Raw genomic sequence first — 18,827 nt, 5'->3', positions numbered from 1 at the left:
CAAGCTTACCATGTCACATCTTTGTTGTTCCTCATGGGTGTTGCCTCACTGCAGGAGGCACAGAGCTTCATGTGTTCACAGATAAGCACTAGGGAACTAACCAGGCAGGCTAGTCCCTTCAAAAGGAGATGGAAAAACCTGTTTTCTGCCTAGAAGGCTGAGAGTGGAGGTGGTTAACTGTCTGGTGACCTGTATGCCATCTGTATGATGGAGACCATCCCAGATCCTCCCCCAGACCCATAAGATGTCACATGTAGCCAATCTATAGAACCCATCTTTTTTTTTTTTTTTTTTTTTTGGTTTTTCAAGTCAGGGTTTCTCTATGTAGCTTTGGAGCCTATCCTGGCACTCGTTCTGGAGACCAGGCTGGCCTCGAACTCACAGAGATCCACCTGCCTCTGCCTTCCAAGTGCTAGGATTAAAGGCATGTGCCAATGCCCGGCTAGAACCCATCTTTATAGGAAATGTCATATATTTTACAAAGAATTTTGATGCAGTCATATCTTAAGCTTTATTGTGCACATGGGACTGGATTAATAATCACCAGGTAACTTTTTCCAAATTGTGCTGTGCTTATATATGCCTAAAGTAAACTACCCATTGTCAGACTCTTGAAGTTTCAACCAACACTGTCTTCTGAATTGTGTTGAACTGAATTTCCTTCTTGCCTCTCCCGGATCAATACTATGATGGCTATGATGTTTGCAGAGACTCCCACGTGCCAGCCATCCAGCTCCATGTCTCCCACTGCCTCATGGCCAGCTGCTTGAACTCCCTTGCTGCCTTGGCATGTTTCTGCTTTGTCATCCTTGACACCACTGGTACTTCCTTAGGCCATGTGGATATTCTAATCACTTCAAAGGAAAAAATTTGTTCCTGTCTTGCTCATCCGTGAGTCCCAGGGTTTGGCATAGCATTCTCATCCTGGGACTGAAGGGATCTCTAGGGTCTGTATCAGGTCCATGGGAACTCTGTTCTGTTTCTGGAACATTCTTCACTAAATCTTTTGCAAGTAAAGTCAGATTGGAGGGACTTTATAATCTCCTCAGTAACCTCCAATTCCTCCTGTATTAGCCCTGGCCCTGGCCCTGGCCCTGGTCTTGGCCCTCCAGATATGCCTAGGTGCTCCCAAATTACCTGAAGGAGAAGAGGGGACTAACATACAATCACTTACCACTGTACTCAGCAATATATCACCCAATGGAAGGAATATATAACACATGCAACTTAATAATTTTCCCTTATTTGATTTTATGCATATGGGTGTTCTGCCTGCATGTATGTGAGTGTACCACTGTAGAGGGCAAAAAGTTCTTGTGTGTAGAGATAAGTACTGGAGAAGACAGGAATGTTAAACTCGCAGGCATCTTTCAAAGGAAGGAGGTGTTTAACCTGTCCTCCTCCTGGAATGCTGGGAATGGATATAGTTTACAACCTGGCAATCCTCTGCTGTCTGATGGGCCAGTCTCTGCCCGTATCTTCCAGAATTTATGTTTTACTTACCCCAGACCCTTTCCCTCTAAAACCTTGAACATTACTTTCAGGCCATGAAACTCAACTCATCCTGAGATATTTGTACTTGACAACAGCCTAAGTGACTTCTATGGTATCCTAGGGCCAGGGAAAAGTCTGGCTCCCATGGGGATTATGTTTACCTCAGTCATTCTCCCTTATCTTGAGCATTGTTTATAAATCAACAAGAACCCATCTTACAGATGAAGCCCTGTGTACTTTGCAAAGAGCTTCAGTGTAAACATATCTTAAGCTTTGTTGTAATCATGGGGCTGAGTTAATTGTTATCTGAAAACCTTTTTCAAAAATTGTGCTATGCTTAAATATGGCATATATCTCAGACTCTAGAAGTCCTGGCCAAGCACTGGTACCAGCTTCTTTCTTTTTTTTTTTCTCATACGGCCCACAGGAATTTCCAACTTCAAGTGGAAAAAAATTTCTCTGCAGAAATTTCTCACAAACTCTAGAACTCAGAAGGCTTCCTGAAGTCAGTCGGAATTAAATCCATATTAAATGCACAACCCAGTGTGACCCAAGCTACAATTCTGCTCAAAAGTAGAAACAAAGATTCGAACGCATACAGTCTGTGTCCTAAGGAATGGGCTTGGGACATGGAGTGGGCTTTGAGGACAAGGCTGGAGGCAATGGGACTGTATTCAGCAGGAAGGAGAAAGACAAGCAAGCAAGCTAGGCACTCCATCCGAGTAAACATGGGAGTGAATGGAGGAGCAGGGCTGGGAGAGGCAGGCAGGAGCCTAACTATGGGGAGGGAGAAAATGGACAAGAGAAAACAGCAGGAGACATCCAGAAAAATAAACTGAGACCAGGCCAGGAAGCATGCAGAGCTCCTGAGAATATCAAGACCAGTGGGCCAGAATGCAAACTTCAAGAAGAAAACTTGGTTCTCCCCTTGATGGTACAACCTCTAAATCATTGTTCCTGAAAATGAATATGTATGCACCACCTCTTATCTTTATGCCACGTATCATCAACTTAGGAGCATGGAAAGTACATTAGACACACATTATGACCCAAAAGCTGGCTTTCCAGGACCCTCCAGACACAGCTTGGGTCTCCTTGTTTGTGCTCTGAGGAGAGCCAGTCCTTATCAGCTGGTATCATAACTGGAGTGACAGGTACTCACACTCATGCAGTCAAGGCTAATGACTCCTTGTAGACAACCTTCATGAGGACAGGGCAAAGATTTAGGCACAGAAAGTTACACACAGAGATGTAACCATTCGTAACATGAATTTCAGAAATCACTCCATCTAACTGCAATTCTTGCAAGTTTTGGGTTTTTTTTTTAAGGTGTTTTCTCAGAACTTTCAAGCAAAATTACACATCATTCTTATTTGTTGTGTATTTCTGCTGCTTCATAGCCCGACTCTAGAAGGGCTTTGAAGGAAACTCATATAAAACACAGCAGGCTAGAGACAGACTCAAGCTTAGCTAAATGTACGAAGTGATTTAAATCTGAGATCCCACAAGATTTGTGAGGGATTTTCCTGAGCTGGGATTATTATCCCCAAGTGGATGAGGAAAGCAAGACCCACAAAAGTGAATGAGCTCACCCAAATCACAAAATGAAGCAGCAGGCTGCCTTAGTTAGGTTTCTATTGCTGTGATAAACACCACGACCAAAAGCAACTTGAGGAGAAAATGGGCTTATTGTGTCTTACAGCTTGTAAATCCATCACCAAGGAAAGCCACAACAGGAACTCAAGACAGGAACGTAGAGGCAGGAACTGAAATAGAGGCCTTGAGGAACCCTACTCGCTGGCTTGCTCCCCATGACTTCTTCAGTCTGCTTTCTTGTAGCACTCAGGACCGCTTGTCAAAGGCTGGCACTGCCCTACTAAGCTGGGCCCACCCACATCAATCATCAATCAGGAAAATGCCCCACAAGCTTGCCCACAGGCCAATGTGAGGGTGGTTCTCAGTTGAAGTTCCCTCTTTCCAAATGATTCCAGCTTGTGTCAAATTGACAATAGCCAGTGCATGGATGAACACTGGGCCTTGCTGGAGATTCATGGCCAGATGTATGCTACCCTATGCTGCCTTCTGTTGGTGAGGAGAGGAAAGAGCAGCTTCTCTGACCCACCCAGCATGCCTGCCCCACAGTCATCCCATCTGCTCCACCAGATTCTCTGGACTTCCAATCACTCTTACAGATTCACAACCAGAATCCAAAAACTGGAGTCCAGAGTCACAGAGCGAGCTAAGCTCACTGGACCTGCTGTGTGGCTTTGGCTCGTCTAGCTGGTATACCACCTGCTTCTAGGTTCCAGGTACAGCCCTGGCATGTAAGCAGAGGTAGTTGAGCTTCAGAACTAGCCCACACCATGGTTTCTGCCAGCTGTGTATCTTCAAACAAGGGCCTCGCTCTTTGGGCCCGCTTACTTCCTTTCGAGAGGCTGGCTATCTGCAGCTTCACTAGGACATTATGAAACTGAAATGAGATGATGAGTTAGGCACTCGGAATATGTCCACGTCCTTCACTCCCCTTTGTGTTTTCTTGGCAGTCATGGCAGCAATTGCTCTCCTGCCCTGTTCCTTGGCCCGGGACTAGAGTTGATTCTCCAGCAGTGAAGTCACTCAGGACTGAGCCAGGAAGACACAGAACTGCCACTCTCCTGAGCTGAACTTGACCCGATACAGGTGTCCAGGGTAGTGGGGTCAGAATCTCCACTGCTTGATGCCCTGCCAGGCCTCTGTGTGCAGCACGTGCTATGAGACAGGAAAGCAATGGCACCAGTCATGACTGTAAACATCTCTGTGTCCCTTTGAACTAGAGTGACCCCAAGTCCCGTGAACTGGAAAAGAAGAAAAAACAAAAAAACAAATGGCAATTGTTTACTCACAACAGCCACATTCTACAGAAGAATAGGAGGATGGGACCCTGATGTCACCCAACAAACCTCCTCAGCCACTAGGGAAGGGTTGCCATGGGTGAAAAACTAGTCAAATCTGCTATCGATGGGATAAAAGCCAAGGCAATGATGAAGGGGCCTACGGGACCAAAACAAATGCTTGACTAGCAGGGCCAACACAGAGACTTTTTTTCTCCCTCCACCATTGGCAGATGCAAGGCCCTGGGGTAGATATTCAGGCTGGATAACCTAAAAGTGACATAAGGAAGGGACAGAGCTGTAGAATGTCTAGCCCAGGAAGTTAAAAAGCAGTGATTTGGAACCTTTCGGACAGTTCATTTGAAGTGAAGAAAAAGGAAACAAAATCGTTGTCTATCTAGTGAGTGCTAGGGCAAGGACGGGAGTGAGCTCACCTCACATTCACTGGCTAGTGGGTGATTGAGCAATCTGACTCAAGAATGACCTCCAGATAGGCAGAGACATAAGAAATTCCACTGCTAAAATATAGCTGTACTGTCACAGTGATGAGAAAAGTAACTAATATGAATGGTGACCAAGGGCAAGTACCAAAAATTGTCCTTCCAGTTAAAAGCGGGTAGGATACTAACAGGGAGAGCAAGCAGATCATCTCAGAAGGCCTGGTATAGTGACTTCCATTTTCTTGGCAAAAGAACTAATATGGGGCGGGGGTGCCAAGACCTCACTTACCCAAGCCCAAGGGAGGGGTAAATTTCCCCTTAAATTTATTGACAATAGATATGAGACAGCTGAAGAGCCTTGAAAAGCTGTTTCTCCTCTGGCCAACCTCCAGACCCATGCTTGGTAGAGCACAGAGCAGACACTGTGGAATCCAAACACTCCCTGTCATCAATCTGTCCCATAGAGAAATAGTCCCTTAGTCACTAAAGAGATTGGTCTGCTTAGGCTGCCTTACAAAAAAGTCATAGTCTGAAATGATTACCCAGTAGAAATTGATCTCTCCCAGTTCTGGACACTAGGGTGCTGACTGACTTGGGTCCCCAGGGAGAGATCTCTTCCTGGTTACACACAGCTTTATTTTTACTGGGAGCTCACATGATATAGGCATAGTGTTCCTCATCTCTCTTCTTCCAAGGCACGAATCTTATCAGAAGTGCCCCACCCTCATGGCCTCATCTAAACCTAGTCATCCCATGAGTGCCCCCAACCTTGAGGCTTTATCTAAACCTAATCACCCCCTATGGGTCCTATCCTCAAATACCATGGCACTGAGAAATTTAAATTGGATTTGAAGAAACATGGCTCAGTATATAGCACCTGCTCTCATCAGGAAGCCGTGTAGTTTCACTTTCAGTGAAAACACCTAGAGCAGGACATGGGTGGTCATAACTAGGCAGCAGTACACAAGTTATCAGGAATGGATGCTCAACATCACACAGCTGCAGTCATCATTGTGGACCCTGCACATCTGCCTATTTTCCTGAATCCTCAACTCAGTTTCATTCTCTGGGAACTGCAGTTCTGATGTTTGGGATATTTGAAATATTAAGTAGGATATCATACCGTGTGGAAAAATACATCACCCTGTTCCTGATTTTCTGCTTTGATTTCTGTTCCTGTGCAAACACATTGAGCAAAATCAACTTGGGGAGGCAATGGTTTATTTGGCTTACAGGTTACAGTCTGACATTGAAGGAAGCCAAGTAGGAACTCAAGGCAAGAACCTAGAGGCAGAAACTGAAGCAGAGGTCATGGGGGGACCTGGTGTGCTCATCCTTGCTTGCTCAGCCTGCTTTATTATACCACCTAGGACAACCTACCCAAGAGTGGCACTGCTCACAGTAGAGTAGGTTCGCCAAAACCAATCATCAATCAAGAAAATGACCTACAGTCTTACCTATAGGCCAATCTAATGGAGACAATACTTCAAGTGAGGTTCTCTCTTCCCAGGTGACCTTAGTTTGTGTCAAGTTGACAAAAACTACTCAGTACACTGGTGGAGAACATATACCCATCAAACAGGAGCTGTCCTAGCTGAGGTGGCCTCACACAATGTTTAGGTTTACAGATCTGGAATGACCCTCTCCTAAACCATGTTCTCATCCTATGTGTGCCTTTAATTTGCCAATCTCTTTCCAACCGGCACATTTTTGGGATATATTGTCAGTCTACTTTTCAAATGTGGAATTTTCATATCCGTACCCACATTTTGACTTATACTCAACCTCAAAAGAGAGCGTCCTTCTCTACGTTTCAAAGCCTTTGCTTGTGGGCATCTCTTCAGCTAAACCACAGCACTGCCTAATGAGTCTCAGGAGAGAAAAATCCCACAGCTTCTCCACCCCAATCCCAGAGAAACTATTTCCACATGGTTTCCATACAGCTGACCATGAGGTACTATGCTAGGTTTGATTTAAGACACACGTGCACACACACGCGCGCACACACACACACACACACACACACACACACACACACACACATCCCCCAAGGGCTGAATATGGCTAGGTGTGCTGCATTTATGAAAGTCAGACTGAACCACATGCTCTTGCCTGGATGCATATCTGAATATCCACAGTTTAGAGAGTACCAAGCCACAGCAGCAGTGACTCAAGCCCTGAATATTTCAAGCATTTTGATGTGGCTCAACACTACAGGCTCTCCCATCCCAACCCTGGGGTCATGAGTCCAGCCAGACAAGTTAGGGAGGTAGCCCTGAAGGGCAATAGGATGATGGGGGTAAACACGTGATTCCAGCCTTGCCTTTCACTGATGACAAGCAGAAAGCTAAAGAGGTGGGTACACAGAAACCACACAACTACTTAATACTAATCTGAAATGCTTTCTGACGGAGAGTCCCAGGGAGACACTGGCAGGGCTGCAAAAATATTTACCCTATTTCTTGGTCTTATGTCAAATTGCCAGTCTCTTCCATAGCACCTGGGCTATATTGTGAAATAATGTTTTTATAAGCCTACATATTGTCTTTAAACATTTTAATCACTGGAATATCACTATGTATCACTAAATCAATCTGTGTTCCAGTTGATAATTTGATTCACTTTCAAATATTTTGCACAGGTACACAAACTCTAAAACTCTCCACTAGCCCAAATACTTTGATTGTTGCACATGTGATACACTGAGGCACTAGCAAACTATTGGAATTTGGCTTGAGCATTAAAGGTGTTAATTGGTTGCATGAAACCATTTAAAATAGATATTTTGTGACCCCGTTTTGGTGATGGCTCTTCAGGCTTTAATACACCATAAATCTCAGAACACAAAAAGGAGTCTACTTTCTCCTCTACCACTAGGGATCCTTGTGAAGTGTTCCCTACATGTGGTGTAGGACCGACATAGACTAGGGAATTCATTTTTAGTTCTAAAGTTCTATAAAGACACTAACTACATTATAATAGGGTGCTGTGATGGCAAGTATTCGTTGTCAACTTGACTGGATTTGGAATCACCTGGCAGACACCCTTGTGGGTTTGCCTGGCCACTTCCAGGCAGGTTAGACTGAGAATAGGCAACTCACACTGACCCCAGGCGGTGCCATCCCACGGACTGAGGTCTCAGGGTATGTAAACAGGAAAAACAAAAAGGCAGTTGAGTATCAGCTGCTGACTAAAGACACAGTATCACCTTTGCCTCACACTGCTGCCACTCCATCTGAAGCCATACCTGCTGCCACAGCTTCCCAGCCTTGATGGGCTATCCCTCCAAAATATGAGCCAAACTGAGTTTTTCCTCCCTTCAGTTGATTTTTGTCAGGTATTGTTTTCACAGAAGTAAGGAAAGGAAGTGATAGAGAAATTGGTGCCAAGCAGTGAGCCGCTGTGGTTAGCGTGACTGTGCATCATGCAGTCTATAGGCCTTCAGGATTACTTTGTGTAAGTAATGTAAGAGAGTTTGCAGTGTGGACTAGAGAAGCCCTGCAGTGTTACATGCTGAGTTTAATAAGATATATATATAGATATATATAGATATATATATATATATATATATATATATATATATATATATATTGAGACAGGTTTTCTCTGTGTAACAGCTCTAGCTGTCCTGGGACTAGCTCTGTAGACCAGGCTGACCTCGAACTCACAAAGATTCACCTGCCTCTGCCTCCCTAGTGCTGGGATAAAAGGCGTGTGCCACCACCACCTGGCTTAATGGGCTATTTTGATGGGAATGTCGAGGGCCAGAAAACCAGCAGAAAGTCAAGCAGTAAAGACTCTGCCACAGACTGGATTGAAGGCTGGTCATGTCACATTCTGACATAAAGGGGAGGGGGAACAACCCGGTTGCATCTTGTTCATGTCCTGACTTGAGTGAGACTTGCTTTGTTTGGCAGATGAAATTTCATGACAACACAACATCCAAGCTGTGACACTATTATTGCTTGTTGCTCTCTGGGTTTCAATGAAAGAGCATAGAAATAAATGGAAAAGACAATGAGCAAGTGTCTTGGTTACTTTTCTAGTGCTGTTAAGAGACACCATGGCCTGAGCTGCTACCAAGAGCATGTCTAGATCCATGTTCGTGCTGCAGTTGGGGTCTGTGATGATATCCATGGCCTGTATTACCACAGAGGTAATATGAATCATGCATGTTGAAACTGGAGGGCTGGATTGAGCCAGTCCTGCCCCTCATTGGCCTTGGGATAGCTGACTCTGCCCCTTGATGGGCACTGCAGCAGGATACCTGGTCCTGGCCCTCTGTGGTAGAACTGGAACCCTGTACTTAGGAGAGATGGTCCCACCCCCTCACTACAGGCATGAGAGAGCTGGCCCTGATGGCATGGACCTAGGCTCTGTGCCCTTCACTTCAGGAGGCAGTCCTAGCAGCTCCAAATGACTAACTCAGCTACCATCCAGACCCACATCCTGGGCTTTGGGTTGGCCCACCCTAACATGTTTGTCCTCTAAGGCCTGCTGGATAGAGTACATAAAGGGACTGGTACTGCAGAATTATACCACAGAACCTCCATGACTCAGGGAAAAAGCAGGATATCTGAAATGAGTTTCAATGAGGGTCCAGTGATGATGGTGTGACAGAGGCCTTGAACCAAACCAGTGACTCATTGGAATGAACATTTTGTGGGTAGTACAGATTGGACAAAAGGGTATACTGTGTGACATACCACAGCTCCCAATGCCACTAGGATGAATGAAGAGGTGTTAAAAAAAGACAGAGGTGTTACGAACACCTGATTTTTGACAAACAATCCAAATTTATACACTGGAACAAAGAGAACATCTTCAACAAATGGTGCTGGCATAACTGGATGCGAACATGTAGAAGACTGCAGATAGACCCAAGCCTTTCCCCCTGCACAAAACTTAAGTCAAAATGGATCAAAGACCTCAACATAAACCCAGCCACACTGAACCTATTAGAAGATAAAGTAGGAAATACCCTTGAATTAATTGGTACAGGAGACTGCTTCCTGAATATAACACCAGTAGCACAAACACTGAGATCAACAATTGATAAATGGGACCTCCTGAAACTGAGAAGCTTCTGTAAGGCAAAGGACACAGTCAGCAAGACAAAACGGCAAGCCACAAACTGGGAAAAGATATTCACCAACCCCACACCTGACAGAGGGCTGATCTCCAAAATATACAAAGAACTCAAGAAGCTAGTCTCCAAAACACCAAACAAGCGAATTAAAAAGTGGGGTACAGAACTAAATAGACAATTCTCAATAGAGGAATCTAAAATGGCTGAAAGACACATAAGAATGTATTCAACGTCCTTAGCCAAATAGGGAAATGCAAATCAAAACAACTCTGAGATACCATGTTACACCTGTCAGAATGGCCAAAATCAAAAACACCAATGATAGTTTATGCTAGAGAGGATGTGGAGAAAGGGTGGGAGTGCCAACTCTTACAGCCACTTTCGAAATCAGTATGGCGACTCCTCAAGAAAATGGGAATCAGTCTACCACAAGATCCAGCAATTCCACTCTTAGGCATATACCCAAAAGAAGCACATTCATACAACAAGGACATCTGTTCAACTATGTTCATAGCAGCACTATTTGTAATAGCCAGAAACTGGAAGCGCCTAGATGCCCCTCTACCGAAGAATGGATAGAGAAAATGTGATACATTTACACAATGGAATACTACTCAGCAGAAAAAAAAAAATGGAATCTTGAAATTTGCAGGAAAATGGATGGAACTAGAAGAAACCATTCTGAGCGAGGTAACCCAATCACAAAAAGACAGACATGATTTGTACTCACTCATATGTGGATTTTAGACATAGAGTAAAACCTACAATCCACACTGCCAGAGAAACTAGTAAACAAGGAGGACCCTAAAAGAGACAAACATTGTACCCTGGAGAAGGGGAAAGGGTCACAATCCCCTGAGCAAATTGAGAGCATGGGAAGAGGGGGGAAGGAGCTAGGAGAATGAGAAGGGAAGAAGAGGAGGGATGTAGAGGACATGAGTGAGCAGAAAGGTTGAGTCTACTATAGTCTTGATAGGAAGAAAACAAGACTGTGCCCCAAGCTGGCAGCAGAGCTTGGGAGCATCATTTGAAAGCATGAAAAATGAAAGAGTTACAGCATCATGGAATCTTGCACTGAAGTTCCAAGAAGTCACTGGAGCAAGGCAATATGTAGCAGGTTCTGATTCCCTGCAAGAATGCCTGAACAGACCATTGCACAAAGCTGAGTGGTTTGTTGCAATACAGATGTTGGAGATGCTAAGAACATAGACTGCCGACCACAGAAAGCTGCAGGAATAGACTAGGGCTGAGGCTACATACACTACAGACAACAGAACTAGGATGGTGGGGCTACCCAAGGCTGTTGTAGGCCAGATGATGCCACCAAAAGCCACCAATGTTGGACATGGGCTACAGGAGCTGATATTTGCCATGCTAGGTTTTGATCATGCTTTAGACCTACTCTTTCTAGGAGTAGGAATGTCACATTCCTCCCTATTGAAGTAGTATAAATGCTTATTCCATTCTAGTGTCAACTTAATTGGATTTGGAAATACATCTCTGGACAGGTCTGTAAAGACATTTCCTGTGAGGTTTGGCAGAATAGAAGACTCACTCTGAATGTGGGTGATACTATACCATGGGCTAGAATCCTGCATTAAAAGGTAAAAAATTAATAAAAGAGGGCTGGGGAGGTGGCTTAGAGGTTAAGAGTCATTGCTGTTCAAGCATAAAGACCAAACAAAGTTCAGATCCCAACACCAACGTAACAAGCCAGGCATTCTGCACATGCCTGTAAGTCACAGCTCTGAGTGGGACAGAGACAGGATCTCTGGGACTTGCTGGCTTCCAGTTTAGCTGAAAAATGAGAGCTCAGGGATCAAGGAATGAGCCTGTCTCAAAATAATAGGCAGAGAGTAGTAGAAGACACCTGATGTCCTCATCTGGTCTCTGTGAAAAATGCACTGGTGTGCAGATACAATGTGACCAGCTTGCACTACTGATGTCACAGCCAGCAGCTCTTCTCACTGCCACCCCTTCCCAAGATTGGTGGCCTGAACCCTCAATCTATGAGCCTAAAAAGACTTCCCTCCCTTAACTTACTCCCCAGCAGACATCTTGTCAGAACTAACTAACCCAGATGCCAGCTCCCTCTGCTATGCTGCTAGATGGAAACAATAACACGGACATCAGCCAGTGTGTGAAAAGAATACAAACACCGAGGAACATTGTTACAGTTTCAAATATTGAAACCTAACTTAGCATTCACCCCCAGACAACTGTTTCTGTTTCTATACTGTTCTCCCCATGAGCCTGCTTATGAAAAGGATGGAGAAAGGGAAGCAAAGGCAGGCAGTAGGAAGAATCTGAAGTGACCTGTTTATCAAGAAAAATTAACCAAAGCAACAGGAAGCACAATGCTTTGCTATGCAAGTAGTTCTATACTTTAAGGTCAATGATACCCATTTCTTAATCCCATCAGCTCTGTGGTAGAAGTTCCTCCCAGAGACCTACAAACAACTGTTCATGGGAAGTTATTCCTTCCAGATTGTTCATCTTCACATCTTTTTGTATCATGGGTACCATTTCAAAGGGAGGGAAGGAGGAAGGGATGTTAAATACATCACGAAATCCACCATCACAATCCAAAACCCAATCCTCAACCGTTCAGACCCCCACCAGGCTTTCTCCCGGCTTGAATTTGGGTGGTACTCTGGAGCTGGTACATCAGCTCAGCCAGCCTGATGTCAAAAGCTCTTATAAGAATTTTGTATTTCGCCACCAACTCTCTTCTAAACCAGACACAGAAGTGACTTTGAGACTTTTTCCAGTCATGCGATTTCACCAGAGCTCATCCATTCAGTCAGCAAATCTTGGTAAAACCTACCACATCCCAGACCCTGGGCTGGCACTGAGAGTTGAAAATAATTAACCAAAACCATCTACATTTCTCCTAATGCCGTGTCTTGTTTATGGCCTGCATCTTGTTCAGCCTTCTAATGATGAACACCTGGTCGGCAACATCCATATGACAATTCGTCATTCGGTTCTCTTGTTTCGTTCAAAAAAGTCTGTCCCTAGATGATCCTCAAGGATGAATTTCTTTTGGGATTCAATCCAATATCCAGATGTGTGAGTGTGCTTAGAAGGGTCACGAGACCCTTGGAACCAAACTTGCTCTAACTTGATTTAACTACAAAGCCCTTTCTCTGACTCTGCTCAGGTTTAATATTGCTTTCCTGAGGCCCATCTGTTCTCTTAGTGCCTCTTATAAAGGGTGTGTCCAAGCCACCTGTTCCTGAGGACCCAGTTTCACTGCCTCAGAACTGGAGAGTCATTTCCTGTTTCCAGCACTGGATGATTTTTTAACAAGATGACAAGAGGCAGCTGTTTTCTCAAGCCACAGAGGCTGGAAGAAAAGGAAGTGCATTGGCCAAGAATGAAGAGTCTTGGGTTCTTGTCCATCCAGGCCCCATAGTGCTGAGTGGCTAGGGAAAGTCTCTTGGGTCCAGATCCATTGTAAGCTCCTCCAGAGCTTCTTATGAGCCCTCCATCCTGTTCTTTCTCTACTCCCTCTTCCAAGGTCATAAAAAGAATAGTAGAAGCATCTTCACCCTGAGATAAGATTGTGTGACCACGTAAAACATAACTAGACACTAGTGGTGCTGGGAAGGACAGGAGTGAACTTGGTCTGCTCCCTCTTGTTCTAATAGTGCTTCCATTTCCTGAATTCCTCTGCTGACCCATACATTGCTGGGGACTGAAAAGACAAGGATGAAACCATTCAGAACCTCAATATTCAAGTGATGTTCAGAGGGGAAGCTAACTCATCCTCAGGGGAGACAGTAGTACCTTAGCAGAATCTGGTCAGCCTACCTGGGGGAAAGATGCCCTGAGCATAGAGAGCTGAGAACAGTTATACACTTGGAGGTGAGGAGCAACATGAGATGAGATGAAATGTACCAGAATTGTGAAGTTACTAGAAGAAAACGCCTAAGGTTAAGATGGGCAGAGGAGGATGGGGAAGGAGAAAAGCCAAGTCCCAAAAGTCTCTGCAAGTCAAAATGAGCTCATGCTTCAGTTTCAAATTTAGATGGCTTCCTCCACACCCAAATTAAACTCCACAGTCCATCTAATACTGCATATGTCAGGCTGATTCTTGAAAGAGGCCAGTTACTATGTTCATAGCAACATTCTTTGTAATAGCCAGATCTTGGAAACAGTCTAGGTGCCCCTCAACTGAAGAATGGATAAAGAAAATGTGGTACATTTACACAACTGAGTACCACTCATCGGTAAGAAACAATGATATCTTAAAATTCACAGGCAAATGGACAGAACTAGGAAAAAATCCTAAGTGAGGTAACCCAAAACCAGAAAGACAAATATAGGAGGTACTCACTCATAAGTGGATACCAGACATAAAGCAAAAGATACCCAGCCTACAATCCATAATCCCAGAGAAGCTTGAATCTTCTTCCAGAAACAGATGGAAGCAGATGCAGAAATCCACAACTAACCAGTAGGCCAACAATTGAAGGGAGGGAGAAGCCATAATACAAACACAGGAGTCAAGACCACAATGGGGAAACCCACAGAATCAGCTAACCCAAGCTAGTGAGAGATCACTGACTCAAGTCTGACAAATGGTGAATCTACATAAGACCAAACTAGACTCCCTTAATATAGATGACAATGGTATGACTGGGACAATATATGAGGCCACTGGCAGTGGATCCAAGATCTAAAACTAATGGATAAACTGACTTAGTGAAGCCCATTCTATATGAAGAAATACCTTGCCCAGCCTAGACACAGGGGTGTGTGGTGGGGGAGGTGCCTTGGTCCTGCCTCAACTAGATGATGGGACAGACTTAGTAGACATCCTACCCTCTCCATGGAGCAGATGGGAGGAGGGGGTATTGGGGGGAGTGGAGGGAAAGGGGGAAGGGGGAACTGGGATTGGAATGTAAAAAAATAAATTAATAAAAAATGGACAAAAATAAAATAAAATACAAAATAAGAGGCCAGTTACTTCCATGGGTGTCTTTATCTCAGAAGTTCTTCATAAAAGTACAACATTTCAGGGTGGGAAAGATGCCACAGAGATTAAGAGGACTGTCTGCTCCTGCAAAGGACATAGGTTGGTTCCCTGCACCACACAGTGGCTCACAGCTGACTGTAACTCCAGTTCCAGGGAACCCAATGCTCTGTCCTGGCTTCCCCCAGAATCAGGCACACACATGGTGCACATACATACAGGTAAGCAAAACACTCCAATGTATAAAATAAAAATGCATCACTTGTAAAAGAGAGAGAAGCAGAACGTTTTCTAGCTGGGGGTGGAAAGAACGTTCTTCTGTTAAACTCTAGACAAGTGATATGATAGTATATTGTTTATTATTTCAAACATATACATATTGATGGTGTGGGCTGGAGAGATGGCTCAGTGGTTAAGAGCACTGGCTGCTCTTCCAGAGGACCCAGGTTCAATTTCCAGCATCCACAGGGCAGCTCACAACTGTAACTCTAGTTTCAGGGGATCCAACACCCTCACACAGACATACATACAGGCAAAACACCAATACACATAAATTAAAAAAAAAAAACAGAAGAAGTCACTTTGCTGCCGGATCTCAGGAGGCATCACTGACAAGGACTGCTCACCAAACTCGGTCATGGAAACCACTGGCACCCCTGAGGCTACGGGAACAGGCAAGTACATTGCCTCAACACAGAGACCCGACGGGACCTGGCAATGGAGGGTCAAAGAAGGCTACGTGCCCCAAGAGGAGGTCCCAGTTTATGAAAACAAGTATGTGAAGTTTTTCAAGAATAAACCAGAACTTCCTCCAGGGATGAGCCCTGAGACCACTACACCCATCACCCCATCCAGACCCGAAGGTGGTGAAGCAGGCTTCTCCAAGACAGCCAAACACAACCTGAAGCAAAAGGAGAAGAGGAGGCAGCAGCAGCAGGAGGAGGAGGCAGAGGCCTTGACCGTGTCTCTGGAAGACACGGTCCAAACACCCAGCGCCCTCCAAGACTCCCTGGCCTCCCCTCTAACTGCTCCTGATGAATCCTACTCTGCTGCCACCACAGAGAAAGCCAAGAAGATCAAGAACCTAAGGAAGAAGCTGCGGCAGGTGGAGGAGCTGCAGCAGCACAACCAGGCTGGCGAGGTCAGCCAGCCCAGCAGAGAGCACCACGAGAAGCTGGCCTGGCGGAGGCCTCTGGAAGAGGAGCTGGAGGATTTGGAGCTGGGCCTGTGAGGCTTCAGGAGCCGAGGAGTGAACTACCGAACAAACCATGGGGTGCTCTGGGGTCAGGGAGTGTGGGCCTCAGCAGTCAGGAGGGGCACCTCATTCTGGCTCACTTCCACCTGTGGCCCAACTCTGTCCTCCAGAGCCCCAGGCTCTCCTGTATTCCTTCCCTCTTTCTTCTCAGCTCCTATTTTTGGACTTTCCCTCTCCCATTCCCAGTGTTCAGATTCTCAATGACAACTCTAGGTATCTCTGCTGCTGATCAGGGTGTCTTGTTAAAAAGAAAACCAGGGGTTGGGAGGCTGTTAGAGATCTGAGGTTGAGGATACAGGAGTTCCCCAAGTCTTAGAGTCTTAGTTATGAGTTATTTCCCCAGCCATCCTGAACCTCTTCTTCTTTTTTTTTAAAGACAGTGAGAATAAATTCAAGTAGACAAAAAAATTAAAAAACAGATGTATAAATGACCACAAAAGATAAATCTCTAATCACAAAAAATTGATAGTCATAACAAACACATGAATATCCCTCATTTATATTGAGAATTAAAATATTACAGAGTTGATCTGTCTTTCTCAGTATCATTCCTTCCACACTGAATTCCAGAAGAAACCACAGCCCAAAAGCTTAGAGATGTCATTCTCTGTCATAGTCTTACACTTCTAGACATATGTTCCTGTAAGACAGTCCCATTGTTTTTGCATGTTTGAAATTTTTTAACAAGTTGCACTTATGCTTCTATAACTTGATCCTCTCTCCTCTTTCTCCTCTCTCTCTCTCTCTCTCTCTCTCTCTCTCTCTCTCTCTCTCTCTCTTGTTCTTGAGATGTATCCAACACTACTTCATTTTAATGTTACATAGTATCCATTTGTTTTACTGTTATTAAGAGTGCATGGATAAAAATATACACATATTTTGGCATTCCTCTGGGGATGGACAGGAGAGTAATTTCCAGTGTTCACTATCACCGACAAGCTGCCATGAATGAACATTTCTGCACTTTATCATAACCTAAGCTGTCAGATCTATATGCATGTGTGATGGAGGTCCTCTGTATTTAAAAGAAGAGTGTGTGTCTGGCTGTGGGATATACATATCTCTAACTTTATTAGCTCTTTTTGTTTAGACTGTCGCTTAAATTTCCATCAACCTGGTGTCTGAAACAATAAACACTCTTTTTCACAGTTCTAGAGTCTAGATATCCAAGAGCAGGGCTCCAGAATGTTCAGGTTCTGGAGAGGACCATTGTGCAGGCAGCAAACAGCCAACCTCTTACATCCTTACCTGCCAAAAAGAAAGTGATCTAGCTGCCAAGTCTGTTCCTATAAAGCCATTAGTTGCATTCATGAAGGCTCCATTCTCACTGACTAGTCATCCCCCAAAAAAGATTCCATGGAGCTTAATTAAATAAGTAATTTAAAGGGACTCAGATACTCAGTCCATTGTGATACCAAATTTCTCTTTCTAGTCATTTTACCAATGTCAACTCCAACAAGTAATATATGCTTTCCTTTGTTTTTGTTTGTGGTGCTAGGGATCAAACCCCAGGGTCTTGCACATTTCCAGCTCTGTGCATTTTTAAAGTATATTTATTTTCAACCATGTGTAAATGTATCTATGTAGGGGTATGAGCATGTATGAGTGCAGGTGCCCACAGCGTTCAGAAGAGGGCACCAGATTCCCTGAAGCTGGAGTTACAGGTGGTTGTGAGTCACCCAACATGGGTGCTGGAAACTGAACCTGGGTCATCTGCAAAAGCAGATGTGCTCTGAGCCATAGAACTCTCTCTCCAGCCCCATGTTGTTGTTTGTTGATTAATGTACCAGGAATCTTGTCAAGGATCAGAAATGGACAGGAAAGTAATGGGAATTCTTTAAATTCTGAGCTGTCACTACTTCCAAAGTTGTGAGATTTTAAGCACTTTTTATGATCTTCAATTGACTAAGTCATTTTAAGACTCAGTGAAAGACAGAATTTAACTTGTAAAAAATTAGCAACAATGCAAATCTCCCTGTCCATAGCAATACAAGTTACTCTTGCTCATAGTGATAGTGATGAATTTTTTGTAATAGAGAATATAAAACTGAGCCAAACTCTCACTTAACTTGTCTATTAGTTCCTTTGTTTATAAGTTAAAATTAAATATTTGACACAAATTTATGACATATTTTTGTGAGAATCTTGTTTTGGCCACATTGAAAAGATTTAGCAAGGAAGAGGTTTTCAAAACTAATAAAATATAATCAGAGAAAGCTGGCCTTTTAAGACAGAGCACCAACCTGCTATACATGACTGACTTTATGGCCTCAAGAGATTTGCTGAAAGAAAATTGCTAATGAAAAAGTCTGAGGAGCCACACAAAACCACAGCTAATTTGTAGGCCAACTACACCTTTATCATCATTTGGGTGATTCAAGCAATGTATTAAACCCTTTGACCCTCACATGCCATTAGTAAACCTGATTAAGAACACTTACCTCAGGGCTGGCATGATAACTCAATGAATAAAAGTGCTTGCTACCCAAGCCTGATGACCTGAGTTCAATCCCTGGAATCCATACAATGGGAGAAAAGATACTCATCTCCCCAAGTTATCCTCTGATCTCCACATGCATATGGAACCTGTGAGCACTAGCTAAGTAAACATATGAATTTTTAGAGAAAAGAATATTTGCCTCAAGGACTATCATGAACATTAAATGAGATAGCATTGGGAGCCACTTAATATAAAAGT

General features: G+C 44.1%; 1 protein-coding gene across 1 annotated transcript; it reads left to right on the top strand.

Moving 5' to 3' along the window:
• Nucleotides 1-15,511: 15,511 nt before the first annotated feature.
• LOC100750626 (partner of Y14 and mago) lies at nt 15,512-16,105 on the top strand. The gene has a single exon (XM_027402268.1). It carries the CDS (start codon nt 15,512-15,514, stop codon nt 16,103-16,105), a length of 594 nt encoding a protein of 197 aa, XP_027258069.1.
• The last annotated feature ends 2,722 nt before the right edge of the window (nt 16,106-18,827 follow it).

Source organism: Cricetulus griseus, chromosome 2 (assembly GCF_003668045.3).
Source record: "Cricetulus griseus strain 17A/GY chromosome 2, alternate assembly CriGri-PICRH-1.0, whole genome shotgun sequence".
NCBI classification, from domain to species: domain Eukaryota; kingdom Metazoa; phylum Chordata; class Mammalia; order Rodentia; family Cricetidae; genus Cricetulus; species Cricetulus griseus.
The sequence above is the reverse complement of the archived record's forward strand: the minus strand, read 5'-3'. Positions and strand labels throughout refer to the sequence as shown.